This window comes from Panicum virgatum, chromosome 7K, assembly GCF_016808335.1.
Source record: "Panicum virgatum strain AP13 chromosome 7K, P.virgatum_v5, whole genome shotgun sequence".
NCBI classification, from domain to species: Eukaryota; Viridiplantae; Streptophyta; class Magnoliopsida; order Poales; family Poaceae; genus Panicum; species Panicum virgatum.
This window is the reverse complement of record NC_053142.1, coordinates 46,075,089-46,100,590: the sequence shown is the minus strand read 5'-3', so window position 1 is coordinate 46,100,590 and position 25,502 is coordinate 46,075,089. Positions and strand designations below refer to the sequence as shown.

At 48.9% G+C, this 25,502-nt stretch overlaps 3 protein-coding genes, 1 long non-coding RNA gene and 2 pseudogenes across 5 annotated transcripts; 3 read left to right on the top strand and 3 right to left on the bottom strand.

The window, feature by feature from the left end:
• The first annotated feature begins 4,697 nt into the window (after nt 1-4,697).
• On the top strand, nt 4,698-9,115 carry LOC120641681. The gene is made up of 2 exons (XM_039917879.1): nt 4,698-5,133; nt 8,480-9,115. The coding sequence occupies exons 1-2, from the start codon at nt 5,043-5,045 to the stop codon at nt 8,683-8,685; spliced, it is 297 nt and encodes a 98-aa protein (XP_039773813.1). The 5' UTR covers nt 4,698-5,042; the 3' UTR covers nt 8,686-9,115.
• Nucleotides 9,116-9,879: 764 nt separating this feature from the next.
• LOC120641682 lies at nt 9,880-11,063 on the bottom strand. Its single transcript, XR_005662360.1, has 2 exons — nt 10,902-11,063; nt 9,880-10,812 (listed from the first exon to the last, which is right to left on the bottom strand). It is a non-coding gene; the product is annotated as an uncharacterized LOC120641682 (long non-coding RNA).
• A 5,558-nt stretch (nt 11,064-16,621) lies between these two features.
• On the top strand, nt 16,622-19,811 carry LOC120641680 (E3 ubiquitin-protein ligase MBR2-like). 2 transcript variants are annotated; one of them, XM_039917877.1, is made up of 5 exons: nt 16,622-16,813; nt 18,005-18,785; nt 18,872-18,943; nt 19,105-19,251; nt 19,357-19,811. In XM_039917877.1, the coding sequence occupies exons 2-5, from the start codon at nt 18,018-18,020 to the stop codon at nt 19,489-19,491; spliced, it is 1,122 nt and encodes a 373-aa protein (XP_039773811.1). In that variant the 5' UTR covers nt 16,622-16,813; nt 18,005-18,017; the 3' UTR covers nt 19,492-19,811. The 2 variants fall into 2 exon arrangements, with proteins under 2 accessions (XP_039773811.1, XP_039773812.1); XM_039917878.1 differs by lacking the exon at nt 16,622-16,813 and adding an exon at nt 16,835-16,980.
• Nucleotides 19,812-20,599: 788 nt separating this feature from the next.
• On the top strand, nt 20,600-21,673 carry LOC120641678 (annotated as a pseudogene).
• A 65-nt stretch (nt 21,674-21,738) lies between these two features.
• LOC120640318 lies at nt 21,739-22,794 on the bottom strand. The gene is made up of 2 exons (XM_039916160.1): nt 22,462-22,794; nt 21,739-22,381 (listed from the first exon to the last, which is right to left on the bottom strand). The coding sequence occupies exons 1-2, from the start codon at nt 22,792-22,794 to the stop codon at nt 21,866-21,868; spliced, it is 849 nt and encodes a 282-aa protein (XP_039772094.1). The 3' UTR covers nt 21,739-21,865.
• A 479-nt stretch (nt 22,795-23,273) lies between these two features.
• Nucleotides 23,274-25,190, bottom strand: LOC120640317 (annotated as a pseudogene).
• Nucleotides 25,191-25,502: the final 312 nt, after the last annotated feature.

Genomic DNA, 25,502 nt, shown 5'->3' with positions numbered 1-25,502 from the left:
AAATGAAGTTCCTCTCCGCGTTGCTCAATGCTCCAGGGTACACTGTTCTTCCTTTTTACGGGGATAAATATATGCACTCCATTGGACAAAATCATCACATAGTACTTAAATATGTACAAATTCTTTTATCGAAAATATGTAAAAATTTTGCGACGGCCAATCATGGTCAGACAGGTCAGGAGATTTCAAATCGAGTACTGCTCCTGGGATCGTTTACTCCAATCATGGAGTAATTTGCGTGACATCTTGGGATGGACGTTTTTACTGCAGCGTGTGTGGACGTCTAGGGGAAAGCTTGATTGGTTAGAACGGGTGGGATTTGTAATTTGCTTTGAATACTGATGACTAAATTTTGTATTCATCAGATCGCCCGGGAAGTGCTTGCGTTAGGCTGCTGCACTGCAGGCTGGCTACCTATGCAGAGGCGGCGACTGTCGAGGGAGCTAGGCGGCGGCGTTTTTGCCCGCGGGGAGGTTCTCGAAGCTCCAGTCCCGGCGCACGCCGCCGCTACGCCGGAGCCGCGGGGTCTCAGCGAGCTGCGCCACGTCCCCGTCCTCCACCGCGGACTTCCACTTGCGGACGGCCGCCGCCGCCGCCGCGACCATCTCCTCGCCGCCGCTGCCGGCGCCGTCCTTGGCGGACTGCGGCTGGCGGTCGTCGTCCTCGCCCACCTGCAGCAGGGCCGCCGAGGCGGGCGTCCGCACGGGCGCGTACCGCGGCTGCACGCGGCTGTCGGGCGCGAAGCCCCGCTGCAGCGCCGTGCAGCAGGTGGCCGTCTGCGGCTGCGGCGGGCCGTCGACGGCGAACGACACGCGGCGCGGGGGCCCCGTGGTGCACGACAGCCGCGACGGCGGGCCGCCCGCCCTGCCGCGGCTCGCCTGCCTTCCTTCCTTGAGATCCATCGGCGCGCTGCGGCCGAGCCTAGCTCCTCGGTCTCGTCTCTGGCTGGCCACTCCCAATTATAATCACAGGGGGTGTACGAGCGCGCGAGGAAAAGGAGAGGCGTGGAGTGAACCTCGCGCGCGCATGCCAGTTACGGGCTGCCTAATTTGGGATGGCGCACGAGAGCATCGAGCAGCAGGCGGGCGGCGCCGCCCGCCACGAACGGCTCGCGGCTCGACGCCGTGGCCATTGGCGGCCGGGCGGTCATAGAGTAAACTTGTGAGGATCTGGTCGAAATCCTACAAAATCTCGAAGCGGTAGCCCCTGATCCGATTCCCGCGGTTGCTTTCGCCTGCCCGTCGCCGACGGGTCGTTTGTCTCTTGCGCATCCTCGTCCCTTCCCTGAGTGGGCGCAACAGTGCTCATAGTGGTTCTTCTTTTTTTGGCCAAAGCTTGCACCGATGACCAATCCTTCGTTTCTTGTTACGGAGGGCCACGCCTTTACTCCTTGCTGCCGGACGATCGGGTCGAGGAAATCTTCGCTGAAACGGAGGAAACGGAATTCTGTTCCTCTGTCAAGTGGCACGTAGCGCCAAGGTGTAAGGATCGTGGCCTAAGAAGGGGGTTGAATTGGGACTTTTTTAAATTTCTATCAAGTCCTTAACCTAGACTAGTATTGCCCAATCTATAAATTTGAAACCTAGCCACTAGAGCATGCTAGCACAAGGTTCTTAGGTAGGTAAACACACTATCATGATCAAGTTGCCTAAAAGATATCACACTAGCAAGATTAAACCTAAGTAAAAGATCACACTACCATGCAAGTTGTCCTAGTCAAACTACAAGCAATCAAAGATAAGAGTAACAACAAAAAGGATTTAATTGCTTGAAATAAAAGTAAGAGACACGAGACAACCGGATTTTTTCCCGTGGTATCGAGGAGTTCACGCTCTCCCCTAATCCACGTTGGAGCACCCACACAAGGGTATAGCTCCCTTGCTTCACCAAGGAGCAAGTGATCACTAAGAATGCTCTTTCTCCATCTCCGGAACGGCGAGCTTCACACCGTATACAATTTTCTTGTCTTGGGGCTCCCACAAACACCAAGAGCTCACCAAGAACCTCCCGATCACCAAGACCGGCTAGGTGCCGTCAAACACCAAGAGTAACAAGCTCCTAAGCCTTCACTTGACCTACACTCAGTTGGCCCTAGCTTAAGCACACTTGCTACACTTGCAAAGGATGGATTCTTCAAGGTTGAAGCACAAACAAATTACTAGATCTTCTCTTGTTTGCTCAAAGCACTTTCTCTTCTTCTCAAGGGTGGCCTCAAGTATTCAGGGTGTCAAAGGCAACTGAAATGAGCCATGGGGTGCCCTTATATAGAGTGGAAGGAGTTACATAGCCGTTGGAAGTCCACTGCAGAAAAACCGTGAGCACCGGAAGAACCGATGGGTGTCAGTTTTGAGGCGTCGGTTCAACCGGTCTCTCTGTGTCTAAATTGTAGCCGTTGGGGTTCTGACACAGTGTCCAGGCTTACTTTAATGCACCGGTGCATGCTCCGTAGGGGCATCGGTTCAACCGGTGCTGAAGAGGTTCACTGATCAATTCAATCAAGCTCTCTGGAACATAGGACGTTCAATGCACCGGTGCTTTGATTCCGAAGCGTCGGTTCAACCGGTGCTGAAGAGAAGTTGAAGTCCACCAAAACATGCTCTCTGGAACAAAGAACTTCCATTGCACCGGTGCTTACTTTTTTGACCATCGGTTCAACCGGTGCTAGACTTGATTTCTGCCTTCATCCAAAGAAGATAGACCGACAGGGCATCGGTCCTTCCGCCAAGTATCGGATGCTCCGACGCTAGTGCACCGGTTCAACCGGTGCTGCTGTTTTTCCTGGTTTTCAGCTGAATTGACTTGGATTTCAATGTAACTTCGATTGTTTCTTCTTCCAAGTGTTGTGTTAACTTCTAATGACCATCTTGAGCTGTTTTTGAGAGTGTCCAAGATTTCTAAGGCCAACTCAAATTTTGATCAAGCTACTAACTCATGAACCCCTCTTAATAGTACGGTCAAGAACTAAAAACTATAAACCCTATCTAAATCAAGTGTCCTTCATCTCCTTGTGATACTTGAGACTAGAAAGGTCCTTAATCTTTGAAATTGAGTCCTTGGCACGCATGATTGTTCCGAATTGAGGGGTCTCTTTTCACATTTCATATGAGACTAAATTAAACAATAATTTTTTCCTTCAAAACACACGTTAGTCGCATATGGTTGTTATTAATCACCGAAACTTATCATTTACATCTATCGGTCTAGATGCACTTCACAAGGCTGCTCCATGCGACTGTGCAATCGTCTGGCCCAGTGCAGGATCAGCGCAAGAAAATTCTTGTAGGCAGAGGTAGTAGGTATCTTGAGCCCATGATGGCCCCGAATCCACGAATTCTGGTGGCCTGCATGCAAGACGCCGATTTCTCCAGAGGAATAAGAGTGAGATTTTTTTTTTGAAATGATAGAGTGAGAGAAAATTGTGAGAAATGTTTGTTCTTCTTCATTCCCCACCAGGATCTGTGATTGTCAGCAACTCTGGCAGCCGTAGCCAAATAAGAGATCTAGCAGTTTTTTTTGAGAGGTTAGAGCTAGGAGTTCACCATCACCCATAGCCTGCAGTCACACTAGACCTGGGCAAACGTCGGGTCGGGTCGGGTTCGGGTCAGGTCAAGGTCGGGTCACGGGTCGCATAGGACGGCCCGCGCCCGACCCATACCTATCACCGGGTCGGGTCGGGTTGGCCCGTGCACCCTGCGCGGGCGTGTCGGGTCGGGTTTTTTTTCGGGTTGGGTCGGGTTTTTTGGCCTTTGGGTCGGGTTTTTCGGGTTGGGTCGGGTTTTGGGTCAAAAATCACGGCCCGTGCCCGGCCCGTCGATTGTTGCGGGTCAAAAAATACGGCCCGCGCCCACCTGCCACGTAGCTCGGGTCGGGTCGGGTCGGGTCGGGTTTTTTTCGGGCGGGTTGGGTCGGGTTGTTCGGGTCGGGTGACCCATGCCCAGGTCTAAGTCACACACGTTCCTATTGGAAACAGCCTCCGTGTCAAACTTTAGCAGGATACCTAACTAAGGTCTTGTTTGGATCTCAACTTTTTTCAGAAGTCCCTATCACATCAAAAGGAATCTTACTATTTTATAGTATTAAATAAAATCTGTTTATAAATGTTTTTTGACAGCTGAGTGCTTTTTCGCGAGACGAATCTAATGAGCCTAATTAATTCATAATTTGCTACAGTGATGCTACAGTAACCATTAGTTAATCATGGATTAAGATACCTCATTAGATTCGTCTCGCAGTTTAGCCCCGGGGTTCTGCAGTTAGTTTTATAATTAACATTTATTTAATATTTCTAAATACTAAAAAGTCTCTGGGACTTTTTTTAAGTCCCTATTCCAAAACACCCCTGAACCCTGACGACGGAAGGGGAGAGGTGGACCGTGACACCAGCGTGCCGCCCAAGGTTAGGTCGCGCCGTCGCGGTCGCCGGGCGGTTCCAGACTAATAACCACCGCACGCACGCCCGCCCGCACGCACAGGGTCCAGGGGGGCGGTGCGGGTCGCGCTCGGGTCAAATTCCCGGTGGCCCGGTCCGAGCCGGGAGGCGTTGGCCGTCGCGCCTCTCAGCCCACAAGTGTTCCGCTCGCGTGGCGCCACGAGGACCGGACCGGGCGGCGCGCGGCTGGCCGTGACCGGTGGGGGATTGGAATAGCTCGCCAGCAGCGGCCGTTGGCGGGCGGCAGGGCACTCGCGCACCGCCCGACCTCGCAAAAGGCACGCGGATAAAAAGCAGAGGACGCGCACGGCCGCACGCACACCCAAACCGCGGAGGCAGGCAGCGGCCGTCGGCGGCGGCCGGGCCAATAAAACTGCCGTAACGAACCAGCACACGCTGCTCTGACCCCCTCTCTCTCTCTCTCTCTCTCTCTCCATACACAGCAGCAGCGGCAGCAACGAGCAGTTGCAGCCGCACCAGGCAGGTCACAAAGCAGGAGCGGAGGCCGGGGCGGCGCGCGAGCGAGCGAGGCGGGCACAGGGGAGAGGAGACCGGAGGGGAGCGAGCGTCGAGGCTGGCCGCCGCGAGGATCCCGGCGCCCGTGCGCGCTGTCATGGCGTGGTGGCGGAAGAAGGTGGTCTCCCCGGCGCGCCGCGCGTGGGCCGCCGTCTCCACCGGCGTCCGCATCCGCGCGCGCAACACAGGTACGCGGCACCATCGACCCCGGCGCCCTTGTTTTCAACCTTCGCCACCGCACGAACACGAACGGCTGCGATCGAGTAGGCGCCTGGGTAGGCTTGTCGCCGGTGGAGCTCTGGTTTTCGTGCGGGGACGGACAATTCTTTGAGCTCGGCCAAGTCGCCGCCGCCATGTTCTTGGGCGTTAGCTGTGTGTGATCACCATGGGCTGGTTCTATTCACGAATTAGTTTTTTCGTTTCCTGGAAACGATCTGCGTCCTCGCGTCGCGTTAGTTCTTGTTTTGCCCTTTGAGTAGAGTCTTCTCGATCACACTGAAGGTTCAGTTTGTGGATGTTTCGTTCATGTCGTTAAACTGAAATCTGCAACGGGATAAGTAGCACGAGTGTCGGTGAAGTTTAATTCCGTTGAACGGCACCAGAGTCCACGAATGCTAGGGGCTTGCACGCTAATCATCTCTCTTCTTAAACCAGTTTTATTTTCCCTGTTTCCCTTTGAAGATTCCAGAAGCTTTTTTTTAACCAAAAAAGGACTTCTGTAAAGAAACTTTGCCGATTTACTTGGCCCTCAAAATTTCTTGGCATTCTTGGCGTTAGTGACAAAGAATCAGTCACTCTCAAAACCGTGCTGCCTCTAGAAACCATCAATATTCAGTGCTAGTAATTTATAGACCCTGTAAATTCTTGAGCAACTTTGATCCGTAACCTTCAATTCGTTGACTATTCGCTTCCCCAGCGGGCAAGCACTTATTCATGGTGGAATGTGATTCTTCTCCACTAGAGAGAAGATAGCAGAGACTAGAGCCGTGCTGATCAGACCTTTTAAGTTCCATGTAGAAATAATCTTTCCCTTTATCGCCTCCACAGCTCCCACTAACACACTCTCTCTCCAAAGTTCTAGTTCCCCTAAGCTTTGTAAATTTTACCAAAAGGGGAGGGAGAGAGAGAGAGAGAGAATTGGTTGGTTGGTGTCTGATGCAGTGATGCACACAAAAAATCTTTGGATTTCCAAAGTGGCATAGCAGAGGTGTGTACTACTACCACACCGAACTTAATGTTGTCAGAGAGAGTCAACCTCCCTGTGGGCGCGGCACAGTGCAAATGTGCATTACGAGCTCACAGCCGACAGAGACTCTGCAGCGAACCTGCAGAGGAATTAGCAGCACCAAACAGTGAGATCTTGCCACTGTTGGTGGCAGTACCTAGTACTACCATATTCCACTGAATCGGCGCCGCCGCGTGTCACGACGGAGATGGGCGCGGCCACGACCACGTCGGCCGGGTAGGCTCCCCAACTAACCAGTACTGTGCCCCCGTACCGCCACCGGTGGCCATCAGTGCCAGCTCCAGATCTTCCTCCGCCAAACTACCAATGCTGATGAGTCGTAGTAGCAATGAGTAATGAGCCCCCCATCATCCAATGTCTCTATCCCGGATCCGCACCGCGCGTCGCCTTCAGCTCAGCCGACGCGCAAATCTGGACCTGAATTCTCAGTCGAGAACAGCGACGGCCGCAGGCCAAGTGGGGGTGCTCCCGCTTGTTCTGTTCCGTCGCAGCTCCTGCTCTGAATTCTGATCTCGTTGTCCCTTCCTTCAAGCGCGTAGTGCCGTGCCCTCCCTCCAATGATTCAGCTGTGGCGAAGTCGCGGTGTGAACCCGGGCTTTGCGGCAGAGTTGCGGCGGCGCCGGCCCCGATCGAGCCGCAGCCGGGAGATTCTCTCCGTGCGGCGGCGAGGTCCTCCCTTCCTCTACGTCGACGCGGCGCTGGACAGCGACGCCGGGGACAGTGCAATCAGTGGGAGATAATGCCGTCGGCGCGTACGCCCGGCCCATCAACTTTTTTTAACCACTCGCTTCCAACTTGTCTACAACCCCAACCGTTGGAACAAGAGTAGGGGTAGGACACTGATCTGATCTATCAGTAGTACCAGTAGCACATCATCATCGTTCGTCTAGTAACGAGAGTACTCCTAGCTAGCCTCCGTGAGCGTACAGAAATCATGCCGGGTCCCTGTCCCTCCGTGAGCGTACTGAAATCATGCCGGGTCCCTGTCCAAGACAGTTAAGCTAATAAGCAGGTAGCATCGCTTCGCTTCGAATCATGCCGTCTTCGCGGAGGCCGCTTTTCTTTCCCGTTGGAGGTTGGATGCAGCAGCGCGGCTACTGCCTACTGATGGAGTACGTGATCGGCAGCGCGGGGGTGACGGGGCGGCGACCTTTCCGCCGCCGTGGTAGCCGCTTTCCATTTTGTCCCCGGCCATCCGTTGGCGGTGTCGTGGATGCCGGGCGGCGGAGAGCCGTGCCACTCACTACGGGCCGGGCCGGGGGACAGTGACTTGACTTGGGGATGGTGCTCGTTCTCGGTAAAGCACTCGACTTGCTTACCTTCATCAAAAAAAAAAAAAAGACTCGACTTGCCCGGGGTCCTGATCGAAACCGAATAAAGCCATGTCGGCCGAGAAGTGCAGACGAGCTTGGTGGTGAGAACTCGGGGGAGGAAATGTTCTCGGTTCCGTGAAAGTGGAGTGGACGGTAGTACTAGATAAGGATGAACCGGTGAAGTGGACGAATTGCTGTCTCGGTAGAATCTCGTATATGCGCGTGTTGAAGAGATGCTGCTGCTCGGTGCACGCTCTTAGCGTTCGTCTTTGTGCTTCCTGCTGGGAGCGATGCAACCTCAGCATCTTCTATTCTCCGTATCTGTTCTTCCTTTCTTGATGACTGAGTAGTTTTGTTGCTTTTCAACTTTCTAAAGTTTTTTCTCTCTCTCTCTCTTTTTTAGAATTTTCAACTTTCTAGAGCTTGGCTGGGCTGGTAGCTGGGTAATTGGTAGTGAGCCCGATTGGATTGCCAGTAAAGGCCCATCCGTGTGAATGGGCCCTCCGTCTCATGCTCCGATGGGCCTTTTGCGTGCAAGCGAGGCCCATGAAACTAAGTTGCGTTCAACATATCCTCTCAGAAAACAAAAGAAAAAAAGTTGTGTTGAACAAATTGGAGGGAGACAAGAGAGATTCCTTTTTCTTCAGATAGTGGAATGAATTCCGGTCTTCGCTGCAACTTATAGATTCTTGGCAAAAGCAAAAATTGATATAGACTAAAGTAACGCTGACATCAGCACGAATAATTCACTATTTTAGCACCAACAATGTCACAAATATCACATTTCATCCCTCTCCACCCAAAATCGGAAGGTCAAAAGGCGGCCATCATTCCACGCCTTTTTTTTTCCTCCACTAAACAAAGTGGACAGAAAAGACGCCTCCCTGTCACAATTCTCTTTGATCCCTGAATCCTTTCCCTTTGGGACGACTCATGACAGTGACAAAATCCTTATCCCTGAACCTCCTCTTGCAGGCAGCGGCGGCAGCATACTGAAGCTTCACGAGGATGTGCAGACCTGTGGCTACAAGGACGTGCAGGTGATGTTCGAGATCCTGACCTCGGAGCTGGAGGTGGCTTCGCACGGCCCCAAGCACCACCAGCGCAAGCGCCCGGCGTGGACGCCGCCGCCGCCGTGGCCCAGCCACCGGTCGTCGTCCATGATCGCGGCCGCGCAATAGAGGCCAGTCCCCCGACGCCGACGGGACGTGCACATCAGGACATGGAGTGGAAAGCTGCGCGTCATGGTTAATAAGCAGTCAAGAACACCTGGTTAGTACGTGATGATAGCTATTATTCTTGTCACTGAACGTGTGGTGCCAAGGTAATCAGGCATGCGTCCCCCTGCCCGTCTGTCCGGCGAAAGAGCGCGAAGAATCCAGCAGAGTCAAGGTGTAAGTGTGTGCTATAAGTTGGTCTGAATGTCTGTACATACTGCATAGCACTTGTGCTGAATTTTTTGCAAGACTCGGAGAAATTGATGGAGCAAGAGGGGTTTATTTTTCAATCGACTTGTGTATCTTCCCGTTGCCATTTGTATGGTTCATGAGCTCTTTAAGCAGTTTTCTGAATAATTTTATGTGAGAAGCTGCTAGCGTATAGTAGAGTATATGAGTCGGTCACTTTGCTGATTTTTATGTAGAAACAGGCCAATTGAAGAGTCTAGGAGCCCAGCCGATTAGCAACAAAACTATGTTAGGGCTCTGTCTTTGTTTGTATGTAAGTGGAGCATGACAGCTGCAACTTGCTGGGTATCTTTCACTTCAGAAGTTGACATTTAACAGAACTGAGCAGCCCCAGAGAAGCAACACGCACGCACTAGCTATGTGGCAGCGGGTTCCCTTGCCATCAGGCGACCCCTAGTGTGTGCGTCCACTACTCCACTAGCCCTTGTAGTGGTGGGATTTTGGTCTGAAGTCTGAACCATACGGTGACGTTCAGTGTCATGTTAGAGGTCAGTGCGGCACTAACATTTGGTCTTCTTGTTCTTGAAGCACAAATTCTTGAAGAATATCTTCATCTCTGAATTTGAAGTCCGTGCAGATAAGTTGGCAGAATTATATTTTAGACGGGTACTGTGCAGGTTTGTCAGAGAGATGGACTGAAGCATTCATTAATACTGCTGATTGTGCAGAATTGTAGATAGGCTTTCTGATTTTATACTGCAGTTTTCCTGATCTGTCAGAGAGAAAAACTGAAGCATTCATATCGCTGCAAGTTTTCAACACAGGATTGGTTTCAGTCTCTCAGAGTAGTAATTATTAGTTCTCTATGATCCTTCACTCTGAATTTCCGGCAACTTCCTGACATTTCTTAAGGTGAAGGTGACACCATGACAGGGACACGAAGCGTATAGGTGTCGTATGAGTTTGGGCTATAACATTTGGTTGCTGCAATCTATCAGCTTAAGTATTCTGTACACGTCGTCACGGACTCACGGTGTCAACTTGCAGGTTTGGTGAAAGTGAAATCGTTGGTGTAGAAAATGTTCAATTCAGGCAGGCATCTTTCAGTTATGCTAAAACTGAAACCTAAAATCATATAAGTATCCTTCTTCTATAACATCAACGGACGTGAGAAAAAAAATTATAGGAAGAACACCTTGGTATCTTCTCTATTGAAACCCTAAACAAGGCCAAATCGCATCGCATTCTGACGCTTTCGCTTTCACCAAAAGAAAGCGACTAGTGAGAAGACCATCCGAGGCAACTGAAAGGCCGTCCTATCCAATCCATCCAAACAAGGACACATCACACAGAGCGATGGCCATCGGCCGATTCCTGTCCAGCGGTGCCGTGCTGAATTATCACACCACACCACTCTGAAAGGCACCTGTATTCACAAACACAAATTAGGCATCAACCAAACCTGCTCCAAAACAAATTGCTCGCCTGATTGCTGCATAATTCGATTACAGAGGGATGAGCACGCAGCTTGGTAGGCCACGGTTACTGAATGAAAACAAGCAACTGTCAGCTGGAAATATATTTAGAAGAGAAAAAAAATAATCCTGGGCGGCCTGCCTATGTATGTATATTCATGATGGCAAAGGATTTAATAGAATCACGGACGCATGATGCTGATACGGCACGAGGAGAATATAGTATGCACGAGGGTGGTCAGAAGGCCGGAGGCGGCCATGAGGATGCAGAGGAAAGCAAAGACAAAGGGTTCCCGATGTGTGCCGCTCTGTCTGCAGTCTGCATAATAAGGGGAAAAAAAAGAGGCTCCGACGAGCTGTATGATTGTGTGGCTCTCTTGCTTGCTCGTTTGATTCCCCCTGTAATCATGCTGACGACGCAAAGGGGCTGCAGGAAAGTGAGGCCTACGCATTCAGAGTCATGGCCGCTATGATGCACATGCGCGAAGGAGTGTGAATGAAATTTACCAAACTTACAAAATCAACTCCAAGGCGAATAAAATATAGCCAAGCTCGACGTAGTTAGTACGGTACCAGAAATGAAGAACTGCAAAGAACGCGTAGAACTCGTCGAAGCCAATTGGAGGTTTTCTAGCTAACCGTGCCGTGGCAGTTGCAGAGAGGAACAGGACAGGCAGTTTTCCGTTGCAGCCAGCCTGCTTTGGATCATGTGCGTGTACTGTGTACACGACGATTCCAATCACCGTCGTTGCCGAACTCAGCCAATGGGAGGACAAAAGGGTCGTTTTGACGGAGCTGCTCCTGGGATCGTTTGCGATGGATACCAAACTAAACTGCCACAGGCCTCCGATTGGATCGTCTAAATCTAAATTTTAATCCGGACTAAACTTTAGATGGCTAAACTTTAATCCGTGCCTACTTGGATCTATGGACTAACTTTAGGTAGGATATATATAGAAATATCATTTTCACCCTTGGATTATATTGTTGTTGTGCCTACATACGCATAGTGAGGGATAGTTTGGTCTTTTCACAGTTTATAGGTTGGTTTAGTTCAAATTAGGTAAGTTTTGAGGACTAATGGACTAAACTTTAGTTCACATTCAGTGCACTTGTTTAGATCACTTGATGGACTATATTTTAGATCCATCATCCATGGATCCAAACGGCGCCTAAACCTAGCGGCCACCATTCATCATGTCCGTCCGTCCATATCTACAGAAAGAAAAAGTCTGGTGGTAACTGATAGGAGTTCTGTGACAGAACCGCCAATTTAAAATTCTAATTATGCGTAATGGCCGTCATTTGAACACATCGGGCGCATTAGCTTAACGGCTTAATTTGGCGATCCTTTCTCAACCCACGGCCCGATCGAAACAACACCGGTAGTCCCCCGCGAAGGAGGGCGCAGATGGTACAAGCACAACATAATACTAAAAAAAGTACATACACTATATGAGTATAAAACATTAGGTTTTACAACCCGAGTTCAAATATACACATAATTTACAAAAGTTGCATAATTTACAAACCTTACATCCGATGTACTGAAATTCATAAAGACTAGATCCTACAACTATACTAGACTTCAAAACCCCTGACTAACCATGACCGGTCAGACCGGCCTGCGCAAAAATAGAAAGGCTGAACACTCTGCCCTCGAGTGTACAACCCGACAATCCCCTAACCTAAGGGTCTCGCTCCACCACCTCCCACCCCTCTGCATCCCGGCGGATGAACTTGACACAGCAGGGGCAGAAGTCGACGTCCGGGTGTCCTGAAATAATAATTGTGGCAACAAACCCTGAGTATACTAATACTCAGCAAGGCTTACCCGACCAGTGGGTATAACTTAGCCCACGTACCTAGACATGCACGGCATTTGGCTGGTGGTTTGTTTTGCAGAAATAGCAACTAGAGGTGTATCCTTACTTTCAATGTTTTAGCCGCATATTTTATATAGATAGTCTCTCACTAATGTTTGCCTATCTACACACGCATGTTGGAGCATCCAATTAAGATTCAGAATAGTACCCATTTTTATATCTCTAATATCCTAACTCATTCGCTACGAGGTGACAAAGAGATCAAGGCCCTCATATCCACGAGACACGGCGAATCAATCCGATTTAACCTTGCAAGGTGGACCTAACCAACACGGCACGCAAAAGCCCCGTCGGACTCCACGCACCAACCTTTCCCCTCCCCGCCTCGAACTACAGGAACCAGCCCAACGACATATGGTCAGTCGAGCTCAACGTGAGACCACCAAAAGTAAACATATGCATCCCAATTCTCCGCGACTACTCGACTCGCCCCAGGAGTTGGGTGCGGGTTCCTGTACTTTCGAAGCAAAGCAGTACTCGGCTTACCGGTTTTGACTACCTCCTACTCCCGGCATACGGTTAGTACAATTCAATCTCCGATCAGCACTGCCAAAACGACCGGTGCTTAATCGACACGGATGGGCTAAGACACCCAGGAACCCTGTCCTGCTGCCAAACCTAATATCATCATCCCCGCCCGGTCTCACATCTCCATATCCATTTCTCAAATACTGAAGTACAAAGATAATAATGTATCTCGCGAGTAACCGGCAATTACTCGGCTTCTAAAGTTTTCTGTGTCTCGCGAGTGACACGAAGTCACCCGACTTCTACCGGACTTATTTAGCCTGGCACCGCTATCGATTCATGCAGCTAGGGTTCCAATCAATTCCTAATACGTAATGCACAAGGAATAGATAAAACATATACATAGTGAATCATAATTTAAAATAATAGGACATGCACCAGGGCTTGCCTTGCGTCTGCTGCTCAACACTGGGGTGAGTTGGGCCTTGGGCCGACTCCCCACGGTCCTCCTGCTGCGGGGCTTGCCCCTGCGGCTCCTGTGGCTCCGCAACCACCTCGTACACGACTCCTTCAGCGGCGGCGTCTATACGTATGCAATGATATGAGAAAGTATGCAAAAATAATTTGAAACTTTCAAATAAACCCCAATCTATCATATTTACTACTAACCGAATAACTCAACGTCCATAACTCTGCATAACCCGGAATATCCGGATTCATATCCGGAGCATCCGGATTCCCAAATCCGGAGTTTCCGGGATAGTACCCGGAGTATCTGGGTTTGGCACAACTTTCGCCCCCAAAACTGAAACTTTGATTGAGGCAAAACCAACCCACAAAATTTGAAACCCTTCTAGACCCTAGTAGAGTGATTCATAAGAAGATGACCGACCCAAAGGAAATCGCTTAACACATCCTAAAACGATCAAACCACTTAGCCATAGCTTGGGTACCTTGAGGAAGCTTCCCTTGCAAGAAAAACTCGAAAATGAAACCACCCCAAGGTGGAATATCTGGAGAAGATGATTCCCCACGTCGATTTGAGCTTCTTTGGCCTTGGAAATGGATTGGGAGGGAAGGATTTGGAGTTTAGGGCTAAGGAGAGAGGAAGAGCTCGTGGAGAGAGTGAGGAGGAGTGAAAAAACTGAGTAATAATGTTTGGGAACAGTCACCATACCCAGGACACGTGATATAGCACTTCAGGTCCGGAGTATCCGGAAGAATATCCGGAGTATCCGGGTTAAAGCCGGAGTTTCCGGTCTAATATCCGGAGTATCCGGATATTTCCGGAAGTTCCGGGTCTCAATCCGGAAGTTCCGGTTTTCTCTGGTTTCGGAATCTGAAAACTGAGTTTGGATCCATTTCTGACTCGATTCGCAGCGGAATGTCTTAAGTCACGAACTAGCTAATTAAATCCCAAGTTTAACACTCGGGTGTTACAAGTTCCAATCTTCTCGCCTTATAGCCCAGATTCATGTGCCATTTGTGTGCTTCTGGCGTGTCAACCTGATGCCGGAAAGGCAAATAATCAGCAAGAGGGTTCAAAAGCAAGCATGAGTGAGTACGGTAAATTAGGGCAGCGGCCAGCGACTCCCGTACGTCAACCGCCTGTTCCTTTTGTCCTGCCGGCCGGCTCCGTCCGTCATCGTACTGCTGCTAGGGGCACGGTTCAGTCAGTCCAACTCCAGCTCCAAGCAGTTAAGCACACACAAAGTCACAAACACACCATTTTGGCCTTTAAGTAACTTGCACCGAACAAAAGATAAAAGTAGAGGATCGTTTTTATGCCGTCGTGGGTGTACCTGCGCACTGCATCTGCTGAAAATCAGTGTCTGTTGACCAGATCTTTGCCGCCCCTCTCGTCGTTGGCGGATACTTTGCCGCCGTGCTGCTCTGGCGGATGCTTTGCCGCCATCATCGTTGGTTGGATTTCTCTTCGGTCGGATGCTTTGCCGCTGCTGTTGGTTGGTTGGGTGAATGCTTTGTCATTTTATTTGTATTGCATATCTTCTCAACTTTGGCGGTGTAGTTTCTCTTAGCAGGTTCAGTTGTGTAATTTTGGCTAGGTTTGTCGGTCTGGGTGTGTCTCCTCCCCTATTGTTCTTGCTGTTCTTGTTTCTGGTTCTGGTCGTCCGCCATTTGTTTGGTGGTGCTCTGTGTCCGCCTTAATAGCCTCTGTCTATTAAGATTTGTAATGGTCGTATTGCTTTTCTCTTAATGAAAAACGTACTCAGGCACCTTCGCGAAAAAAAATCTTTGATATCATGCGTGATTTGTTTTTTTCCCCAAAGATGCACTCTCCCTTTATTCCAAATTATAGATCGTTTTGGCAAATTTAGATATATAATTTTTTCTATGCATCTAGATAAACACGTACTATGCATAGTAGAAATTGTGCATCTAAGTTTGCTAAAACAACCTACAATTTCGAATAGAGGGAGTATTTATTATGATTTACTATGATTTATTTAGACCGTCATAAAAGAATTTGGAGAGAGAGAGAGGGAAACAGAGTCATGGAGGTATGTATTCTTTTTTTTACATGATCATGGAACCGTCTACACAACAAATGCGCTGACTTACACAACAAAATGATTTCCGGGAGAATTTGTGCCGTATAAGTCAGAGCAGGTCGCAAGCCACGAACAGTACACAAAAAGCAGCCTACTTTTCCCCAACATCTTTCTGAACAATTCTAGGGAATTGACGGCCGTCTCGCTGAACGACGGGATGTCAGCTAGTACAAAAACATTGCCCAGCATTTCCAGGAAGATTCTACCCCTATCTCCAGTGCCCCTAGCTTACGGATAAATTCTTAATTAGGAGCTTTGGAGTCAATTCCTACCAGTGTGCACTTGGTCATGATCCTATGATAAACACGGCAACAATGATAGGATTTCCTGTGCGTGAATGCTAAAATATGAACTGATTACATGGACCCAGTATACCACAACTCTCTTAGTTTAACGCAAATCACATGGTTTTAGCCGGAGCAGCAGGGAGACACACGAGAGGGAAATGAGTGCAAAAGCAAGGTTCCGACGTATACAATTTGGCAGTCCAAAGTACCCAATTTATGCATCATACACTTTGCGCGCTTTACAGCCTCATCCAAAGCTGGTACGCCCAACAGCTCGGCTGGTCTGCCGGTCGTCCTAAAAATAACCAATCTCCCTGATCACACACTTAGGGGGGGGGGGGGGGGCTTGTACTAGCTCAACGATTTTTCACTTTACACCACGCCATTGCCTACCGAATTTAAACATACACATCTGTCACGTTGCGAGTTTTTATGTCACTTCGTACAACATAGTTTACCTGAGATTTTTTTTAAAAAAAATCTGAGATTTTTTCCTGGAAAAAGTGCACCCAAAAAACACCTTTTCCTGCACTAGTTACAGCTTCTTCTTCTTTTCTTTCTTGAAATTCCAATGGCTCTAGACTGCTATCCCTCCTAAAAAACCTTAAAACATTGATTTTTATGCGATATATGCTCAGTTTCCTTGCTAGTTGCTACAGTATAAGTCGATTTAAATAGCGAAAAGGCATAGTGTAAATTATTTACTTGTGCACCAAAAAGACCTGAAAACACTGGCACTGCTTCACGAAAAGCAGACAAAAAATGTCTTAAAAAAAAGCGAATCCGTATTATAGCGTAACGGCCCACCTGTCAGCCCCCGTGGGTCCACTCACTCGGGGCAGGAAATTCGGTGGTGGGGGCGGTTCGGCGCCTCCATTGTCTCTCCCTCGCGCCCGTCCGATCCTACTCTCGCGCCCCATCCGACGGCTCGGAACCCACCTGCCCCGCGGGCCCCGCCGCCGCCGCCCCGGCCCGCCTCGCCGGTCTCGTCTCCCTCGCCGTTCCTTTTTCTGTTCAAGCTTCCGCCCCTCCCTCCCTCTGTGGTTTCTTGGCCATGCATATATAACAACTCCATCACTTGTGTTCTGACCTCTTCTTCTTATCCCCCTTCTCTCTATTCCTCCCCTCGATCCTCCGTGTTGATCCAGTCGCTGTCCAGGCCTGTTCCATTGGAGGAGAATCGCCCGGGTGGAAGGAGAGGCTTGCAAAGCAAGGTTGGTCATGGCCGCTCTTCTCCTTCTTCTTCTTCCGTCTCTTTGGTTCAGATGCTGTGTTTGGTTCACTCGCTGTTTCTCTTTGTCTTTTCGCGTTCGGATTGGTGTTCTTTCGTTGTTCGTGTCCCTCTATGAACTGTCACCTCTTCGATTTCAGGGTGACAGAGGTAAGGAGTATTCCTGAGAAAGGAATTCACGGTTCTTTTGCCCTTTTTCGTCGGGTTCTTCTGTAGGGGCTGCTAACTGTAGGAGTTATAGCGCTGCAAGTTTAGGAAGACAAACTGTTTCTCATCGTCATCGATCGCTAGCTTCATTTTATCGGGATTTCGAAGGTTCGATTCGATGATCCATGAGAGTTCTGAATTCCTGGTCTCTGCAATCCAATTCTTTTTATCCAGCATCAAACTTCCCTGCTCTCTATTTGGGGAAAAGTCAATGTTTTCCTCTGAAAGGCGGAAAGGTTGCGTTTGCCCCTGCATGTTCCGGTTGCTTCAGACTGTCTGAAACCAGCAACTTTCTTTCCCATCGTTTAGTTTTCAGTTATACAAGGCGACGTTGATAATATTTTTCTTATATGCGATAAGATATGAACCGTCCCATGGAATCCGTATGCGTCAACTGTCTGGAGTGCCTCCTATTCTATCAGGTCCGCGTAAAGCAGAATCAGTACAGCTTTCGGTTTTGATACAGTACTTGGCGTGCTGTGCTAGAGTAGGCATGTGCAAATTGACCTTTCAGGATAGGAAATAATTTCAGGCCGGAAGGCAAAAAGGTTGCTGCAGCAACTTCGTTTGGTCGACACGAAAAGAGGCTTTTGGTTGTACTATGAGCAGGAACACATGCATAACTAGACTAATTAACTTACTAATAGGTAAAATTATATGAAGGATCACCTGATTGAATGATTAGAATCGTTTCTACGGATAGCTGAATACAGTTTAGTCATCCTGCCATCACATGGCCCGTAGTTAATGGTGATTACTTCTCCTCCATGCCTTTATATAGAAATTTAAATATTCCTTTACTAAAAAAAGACTATTGTTGAATGCGAAAAGATATTTCAGTTATATTGTGTTCTAAATCCAACACGTTACCTGTCACCACAGTTGATGAGTTGACCACTTAACGATTCACTTCATCAGTTTGATCACGCCTGAGTATCTGACTTCTTCCAACCATTTCCGATTTCAGGTGATTACTTGACATGGATGAACACATGGGAAGACGAACAGTCGGCGGCCTCCTCTTCACGAAGGGAGGGTCAATTCTTCTCTTCAGGGAAGACGGTTCGCGCTCCAAGGCTAAGAATTGCTGCTCGCGCCATGGTTGTAGCGGTCGGCATTCAGTTGACAAAGCCAAAGGCAAGGAGGTGCACAGGGCAGCGGCGCCCAATGAATCAGCACCGGCTACCCCTGGGAGATCACGAATTTTGAGGAAGCCCAGCAGAAAGCCTCCACAGCCACAGGAAAGCAGTGCTTCAGACAGCATCAGCAGGGATGCAGGAGGCTCCTGCAGTGAGACCGGCAACAGGTCAAGAGACACTCCTGGGCGTGATCTATTGGCTCGGCTCAAGGATAGGGTCAATGCGTCAAGGAAGCGATCGTTGAACAGGGAAAGCAGCCCACCGTCGCCGAACGGACTCGGTGCTAGTTCCCCGAGCAGTAGCCGGTCCATCTCAAGGCCGTCGCATCGGGCAGCTTCAAGGATAAGAAAAGCAGATGACAGTGCAAATGCAGGAACTGACAGTGCGCCCAGGAACGGCTCTGGAGATGCTAGGAGGAATTCAGAGAGGAGTGACGATGACTTGCTGCTAGTTGAGCAGGTAGCAAGAGACCATGTGCCTTCTGAAGGTTTTCTTTCTGGATTCATGGCAAGATACAGAAGCGGCCTTCAGGGAGGAGTTTCATCTCTGGAGGACAGCGTGGAGGATTCAAATGGATACTGGCGCTTTGATACGGGAGTAACTGAAGAGGTAAAGCTACAATGATCAATTCATGCTGATATCTTGGAGAAATTATATAGAGAACGCAAATCATATAACTAAATTGTCTCATGCAGCTTGAGAACTTCTTCATATTCAATGATCGCCATAGAGGAATGAGGATGGATATCGACGGCATGTCTTACGAAGTATGTCTGAATCTCGAATCTCCCCCTACTCTGACGGTGTTGTTAGCTGATTTCCTTGAATTACTTCCTCTTCTCCTACCTCATTTCAGTCGGCAGCATCTTTTGTTTGCCATGTTTTGTTTCTTCAGACGTTAAAGCATTTGCGACACATTGCATTGCAGGAATTGCTTGCCTTGGGGGAGCGAATTGGTACTGTAAACACTGGTCTTTCAGATGATGCGTTGGCAAAGTGCCTGAATAGGAGCATTTACATGCCCACAGCTTCAGGTTCTCATGAAGATTGTGACAGAAAGTGTAGCGTTTGCCAGGCAAGTTCCAATGTATAATCGCACCATATTATTAATTATTCTGAAGACTCTTTGCAGATCTGTTGCATCATGCTAAACATTTCTGTTGCATTTTCTTTTTGTCAGGAGGAGTATTTAGCCGGTGAGGAGCTGGGCAAGATGGCATGCAAACACTACTACCACATGCCCTGCATACAGCGCTGGCTCAGGCAGAAGAACTGGTGCCCCGTCTGCAAATCAGTTGCTCTGAATACGAACTAGCAAATTACTTCCCCAGCAATGTTGTGTATAGATTGCTCATGTCTAGACACATTATTTTCTCTCTCTACTTCTTCCTAGAACAAACCTGTCATTTGTTTGGACCTTCAAGCTTCCTTGCTACTACCTTCAGCTCAGAATCTGCAGCAACTGGGCAAGGAAAAGGAATCAAGGAATAACTCAAGTGAAAAGTTCCACTTTCTCCTACTGTTGAAGACAGAATTTGTTGCTGGTCAATTCATGTTCTTTGTCTGTGTTGTAAATACACACCTTCTCATCCTTAATTTCTTTTTTAGTGAAACAAAGATCCATATATTTGTTAACCGTAGAGTTTGATCCAAATACGTAGGGATACAGCATATGCAGGATTCATATCTAGTTTTTTTTTTCTATATACTCCGCCAGACGTGTCCAGCAAAAAAAAACTAAATAGTTGGATACGTGGGCCGGACACGTATCTGAACGTTTTCTGGATATGGCCCAACCCACATCATCCAGGCCACACAACACACGCGCAGCGTCTGCCTGCCCAGCCCGCTCGCCGGCGACGAGCCGACGGCAAGTAGGAGCTACGACGCCGTGGCGGAACGTACAATCTCCGCCTGTTCTTGACGAGCCGCCGGAAGGGACGAGCGGGACACTGGGCACGCAGCAGCACAAGCCCCGCCGGCAGCCGTCCGGCGTCCGCCCGCCCGCGTTGAACCTCCATTTCTTTTCCTCTTTGGTTTCATCCTTCCCAATCTGATCGATCCAGGGACTTGTTCTTGATTTCTTGAGGGCTAAATGGCAGCATCGGGCGGTGCTGTGTTAGTGTCAAAAAGGATCCGGAGTTTGTTCGCTCTGCGGAATCGGATCCTGGTTCCCAAGCTGATCTTATCTATACAAGTAAACGGTCACGTCAAGTTTACAAAAAAAGACGAACGTCCGCATGAAGTACTAAATGTAGTCTATTTGCAAAACCTTTTCAGAGATGGGTGTAACTTTCTGAGACGAATCTAACGACGGTAATTAGGGGTTGATTTGTTACAGTAATACTACAGTAACCATCCTCTAATCACACGGTCAAAAACCTCATTAGATTCGTCTCGCGATTTACACGGGGGTTGTGGAGGTGGTTTTGTAATTAGACTTCATTTATACTCTAAATTAGCGGTCAAAGCGTGCTACAGTAATTTCACGAAAAAAACCAAACACGTCCCATATAGCTTTCCGGGTTGTGTAATAAATCTTATTCTCCGCGCGCAGGGTTGAGAGGGCAGCCGCAGGCAAGACAGGGAGAGGAGGAGGCCGAGTCGCGGCCGCAGATGGAGAGGGAGCAAGAACCTGAGTTGGGCGCGCCGAAGCGGCCCCTGTTGGATAGTCTCTGCTCTGGCCGCGCGGCCAAGCGGTCGGCGCAGCAGCAGAAGCATCTCTACGTGTTGGTGGACGACTGGGAGAGGGGGTACAGCATCTGCAAGGTTGGTGAGGAGGACGACCAGCCCCCGCTGCCTCTCGTCCGCATCGAGGCGGAGCATGGGCGCTCGTGGTTCCTGGTGGCTCACGGCAGCAAGATCATGGCGATGTGGCCGCCCTCCGAGTCCAGCCCGGGCATCCCCGTGTTCGACACCGAGACCCTGGGCGTGACGGTGTGCCCGCACCCGCGGAGCCGCTAGTCCAGCAGGGGCTGCAGGCCCGTCTACGCCTCCGTTGGCGACAGGCTCGTGGCGTTCGCTTCCCCCTACCTCGAGGTGCTCGGCCCCGAGCCGCCGCCCGGGAAGCCGTGGTCCTGGACCAGCGCCGAGGCGCACGCGCCGTTCGCGTCCATCCTCGTCAGCAGCTACGCAGTGCACCCCGACGGGCGCACCATCTTCATGTCCGTCAAGGGCTGGAAGCCCAACACTAACCATAACCATGTGTTTGGTTTGGAGATGGGTTGGGTCCATCCCTGATTTCAGGGTTGGGTCAGACCCAGTTTCATGTTTGGTTACTGGGTTGGGTTGGACCTAGTTTTTTGTTTGGTTGCAAGGACAAAGTGGGTTGGAGTGACTCCGTCTCTTGTTTGGATGGAGGGATGAGGGTTGATCAGAGAATATGGTCACCTTCTTGGTGAGTTTACCATAGTTGAAACCATAAGACACAACAGGATTCAAATAATAGTAATGGAATTGCAGTACCATACGTCATAATAATATAGCTAGTTCACGGTGCAAACCTTCCTTAAATCATATTACAAAGCTGTCACAACTAATATAGGATATAGCAAGTTCAAGCCTTACTTAAGTATATAAAGTTCAAGACAATACGTCAAGTTCAAGCCTTACAAGATATAAGGTCAAGGCTTACACATCATAGGGTACAAAGCCCAACAAAAGAAACATGTGTCTCATCCAAATCGCCATTATTGTCCAGGAAACTTCTCAGCGATGTACATTGAAACCCAATCTAACTTGTTCTCCCATGGCAGGGCGTAGAAAGCTCTACCAATGCTAGGGTTCGCAACCAAATAATGGAAGTAATAAGATATGTGGGCTGAATTGAAACCAGGCATGCTCTGCAACATTGGAAATAGGTCTGGTGGCAGGTCATCCGGATGAACAACCATTTGTATAGCATTTGCAAGGTCTTTACCTACACCTTTGACAGCACCAATCAGCTCCTCCTCTTCGATTTCAGCTAACTTTGCCCTCTTGCTGGGTCTGCTAGCAGTAGATGTTGCCCCTTGAGTAGTACCTTCACTTGCATCATATCCAGTATCCTCCGCCTCTTGGCTGTCAGCATCATTATCGTCTCTTCCTAGAGGTGCACTTGAGTCCTTTGCAAAGTTTCCTGTGGCCATGCTATTTCCAAATATTGTTTCCATCTCTCTATAGTGCAGGAGGGGCTTGTTAAAAAACTTAGCATCAGCCTTATGATCCTAGAATGTACTACATATTAGTCAACAAAATCTGAAAATTCAGCATGAGCCTAATGATGGTAAAATGGAGTATAGATTACCTGAATATGGTTATTGTAGTGCTCAGCATCAAGAGTAATCATGCAATTATCTTCATCAAATAGTGCAGCACTCAACTTCTTAAGTCTAGTTATCTTTGCAAACCTTTTCTGCCATGTTTTCAAATGGTTCTTGACTTGCTCACCCGTGCGCATAGTGTTGAACTTCTCATTGATAGCCCTAGCACAAGCATTGAGATGGACCTTCTTAAAGCCCTTCGATGTCTTCAAGCCAGTAGCCACCAAATTACAGAGGTGAGTGAGCATGAAAGCGGACATTGTTGAAGTCCATATGGAAGGCCCGCTAGTTCCCCCAAGTCCTTCAACTGCATCCATTGCCTGTCATACAAACACATAATTAAAAACAAAATCAGCAAACTATATGTCCAGCTGCACACTTAATTTTAGTTGCAGCGCCCTGTTATACACATGAACTTGAATTTCAGCACAATCACATGAACAAGCAATATGTCCAATACAAATGGAATCAAACAAAAAATGTCTTACACACATGGTACAGCAAGCAATATGTCCAATACAAATGGAATCAAACAAAAAATGTCTTACACACATGGTACAGCAAGCAATATGTTCAATACAAATGGAATTGAACAATACATATGTCTTACAAATGAAATACATCAAACAATATTAGTTAACATTGTTGTTTTGACGATCTGACCACATCTAATCAGCAATTTGTTGCCTGAAATGAACCATAGTAGCATGGTCATTTGCTTGTCCAGCGACTGTTGAAGCTTGTTCATAGCTTGGATAGTCCTCGAAAAAAAATCATCCACCCCATCTTGTATGACCTAATTATGAATGATGCAGCAAGCAACAACAATATCAACTTGAGTTGGAAAAGGGAAGAATGGGATGGCATCATCAAGAATTTTGAATCTTCTATTTAGTGCCCCAAATGCACGCTCTACTGTGACACGAAGAGAGGAATGTCTAAGGTTGAACAACTCCTTCTCATTTTGCACCGGATTACTCCCCCTCCCCCATTCTTTCAAGTGGTACCGGACGCCACAGAAAGGGGGACAAGAATCCCGGCTTTGCTCCATATCCAGCATCAACTAGGTAGTATTTGCCTATCATGTTATGGACAGGTTGGTCAAATTTCTATAAACATGACAAATTTGTATGCACAAGTTCAGAGCCTGGTACTCTGTTACCTTGTGGAACACGAAGACCATTCTCACGTTCTAAAGCATCTCGTAAAACTAGAGCATCATGTGCTGCCCCCTCCCAACCAGCCAAGACATAAGTGAACCGTAGATCAAAACCTACGGCTGCCATAACATTTTGTGTGGCACGAGACTTCCTACCACGAAATGAATTCTCAATATCCTTAGGAACAGATGCTCTTACATGTGTACCATCAATTGCTCCAATACAATCCTATTTTTTTTCAAATAAATCAAGAAAAGATTAGGGACATTGCTGAGGTCAGATTAGTATGAATCTGAAAACAAAACAGCAATAAGGCTCACACCTTAAAGTATGGATCCCATATGTAGTTCCCTGCAATTTTGCTTGGAGTGTCCAAGGATGGGGGTTTAATTAATTCCCCCCGTAACTGACCAATAGCATGGAGTACTTTGTTGAAATAACGGCTAACTGTTTCTCCCGATCTATCAAAATTAGTTCCAACTAACCTATTCCTAAGGTTGTGTCCCACTGTATTTAGAAACATGCCCACTTGTTGCTCAACACACACGTGAATGGTATCTTTAAGCAAACCACGATCTCTAAAAAGACTGCACAACCGAAAGAATTTGTCTCTATTAAGTCTTAACATGTTCACACAAACTGTGTCATCCCTCCAAATTTTATTGTTTAGGTATTCTATTCTCATCCTATCCCTTTCCTCCATAGGCCCATAGGTAATACCAGCAGTCCTTTCACCCCGTTTACGTTTTCTAGACTGAATAATCACGGTCACCATTGATAACAACATGTGTGCAGCAGCAGCGCAAATTACAGCCTTGGTCTTCTTATCCATCTACAATATAACAATGACAACAACAATAATATAGGCATGGCATAGTTCCAAATCTAGCAACATATACATGTATACCCATTGTTGTAGCAAAATTAGTTCCAAATCTAGCAAGCACCACACACGATAATCAGCAAATCGGTTTGGATTTGCTTACCTTGGGGCGGAAGAAGGATGGCGCGGCTCAGTGATGCCCGGTGGTGGAGGAGAAGGCCGGCTTGCTGGAGATGCGGTGACGACGATGAGGGCCGGTGCAACCAGGTCGCCGCGGCGAGGGAGGGGAGGGGACGGGTCTGCCGGGCCGGCGCGGGCAGGGGAGACGGGGAGGGGCGGTGCCTGCAGGGAAGAACAGGGGCGGCATGGTTCAGCTCGCGAGCTAGGAGGTAAGGGGGAGGCGCAGCCAGGAAAAATGAGAAGGGGAGGGCGCCGGGGTCATGGCGCAATACCTGGGAGGGGAGGGAGCGGGGATTAGGGCTGGAAAAAAAGCTCGAGGCTCGCGAGCCGGCTCGGGCTCGAGGTGGCTCGGCTCGGCTCGAGCCAGCTCGTGAGCCTCATGCGAGCCGAGCCGAGCCTATTTCTCTGGCTCGTAAAAACTCCGAGCCGAGCCGAGCCAGCTCGGTCAGGCTCGCGAGCCGGCTCGCGAGCTCGGCCCAACATGGCTCAAGCCGGCCCAGAAGGCAAATCCTACCTTATTCCTTACCTCCTCCAATCGGCACGGAGTCATGGTCTCAAGGACGCAGGAGATATGCATCATGTCATGTTTGAACTTGTCATTTTTCAATTGCATAATATATATATATATATTGATCTTGGATGATGCAAATGATGTAAATATGGCTAGAACGTTGTGTTGCTGTCCAAGTACGGCAGCTCGCGAGCCGGCTCGCGAGCCTCATACGAGCCGAGCCGAGCCTCATCGGCCAGCTCGTTCGAAGGCCGAGCCGAGCCTGGCTCGGCTCGCTCATGTGCCGAGCCGCACCGAGCCGAGCCGAGCCTGGCTCGGCTCGGCTCGTTTCCAGCCCTAGCGGGGATGCAC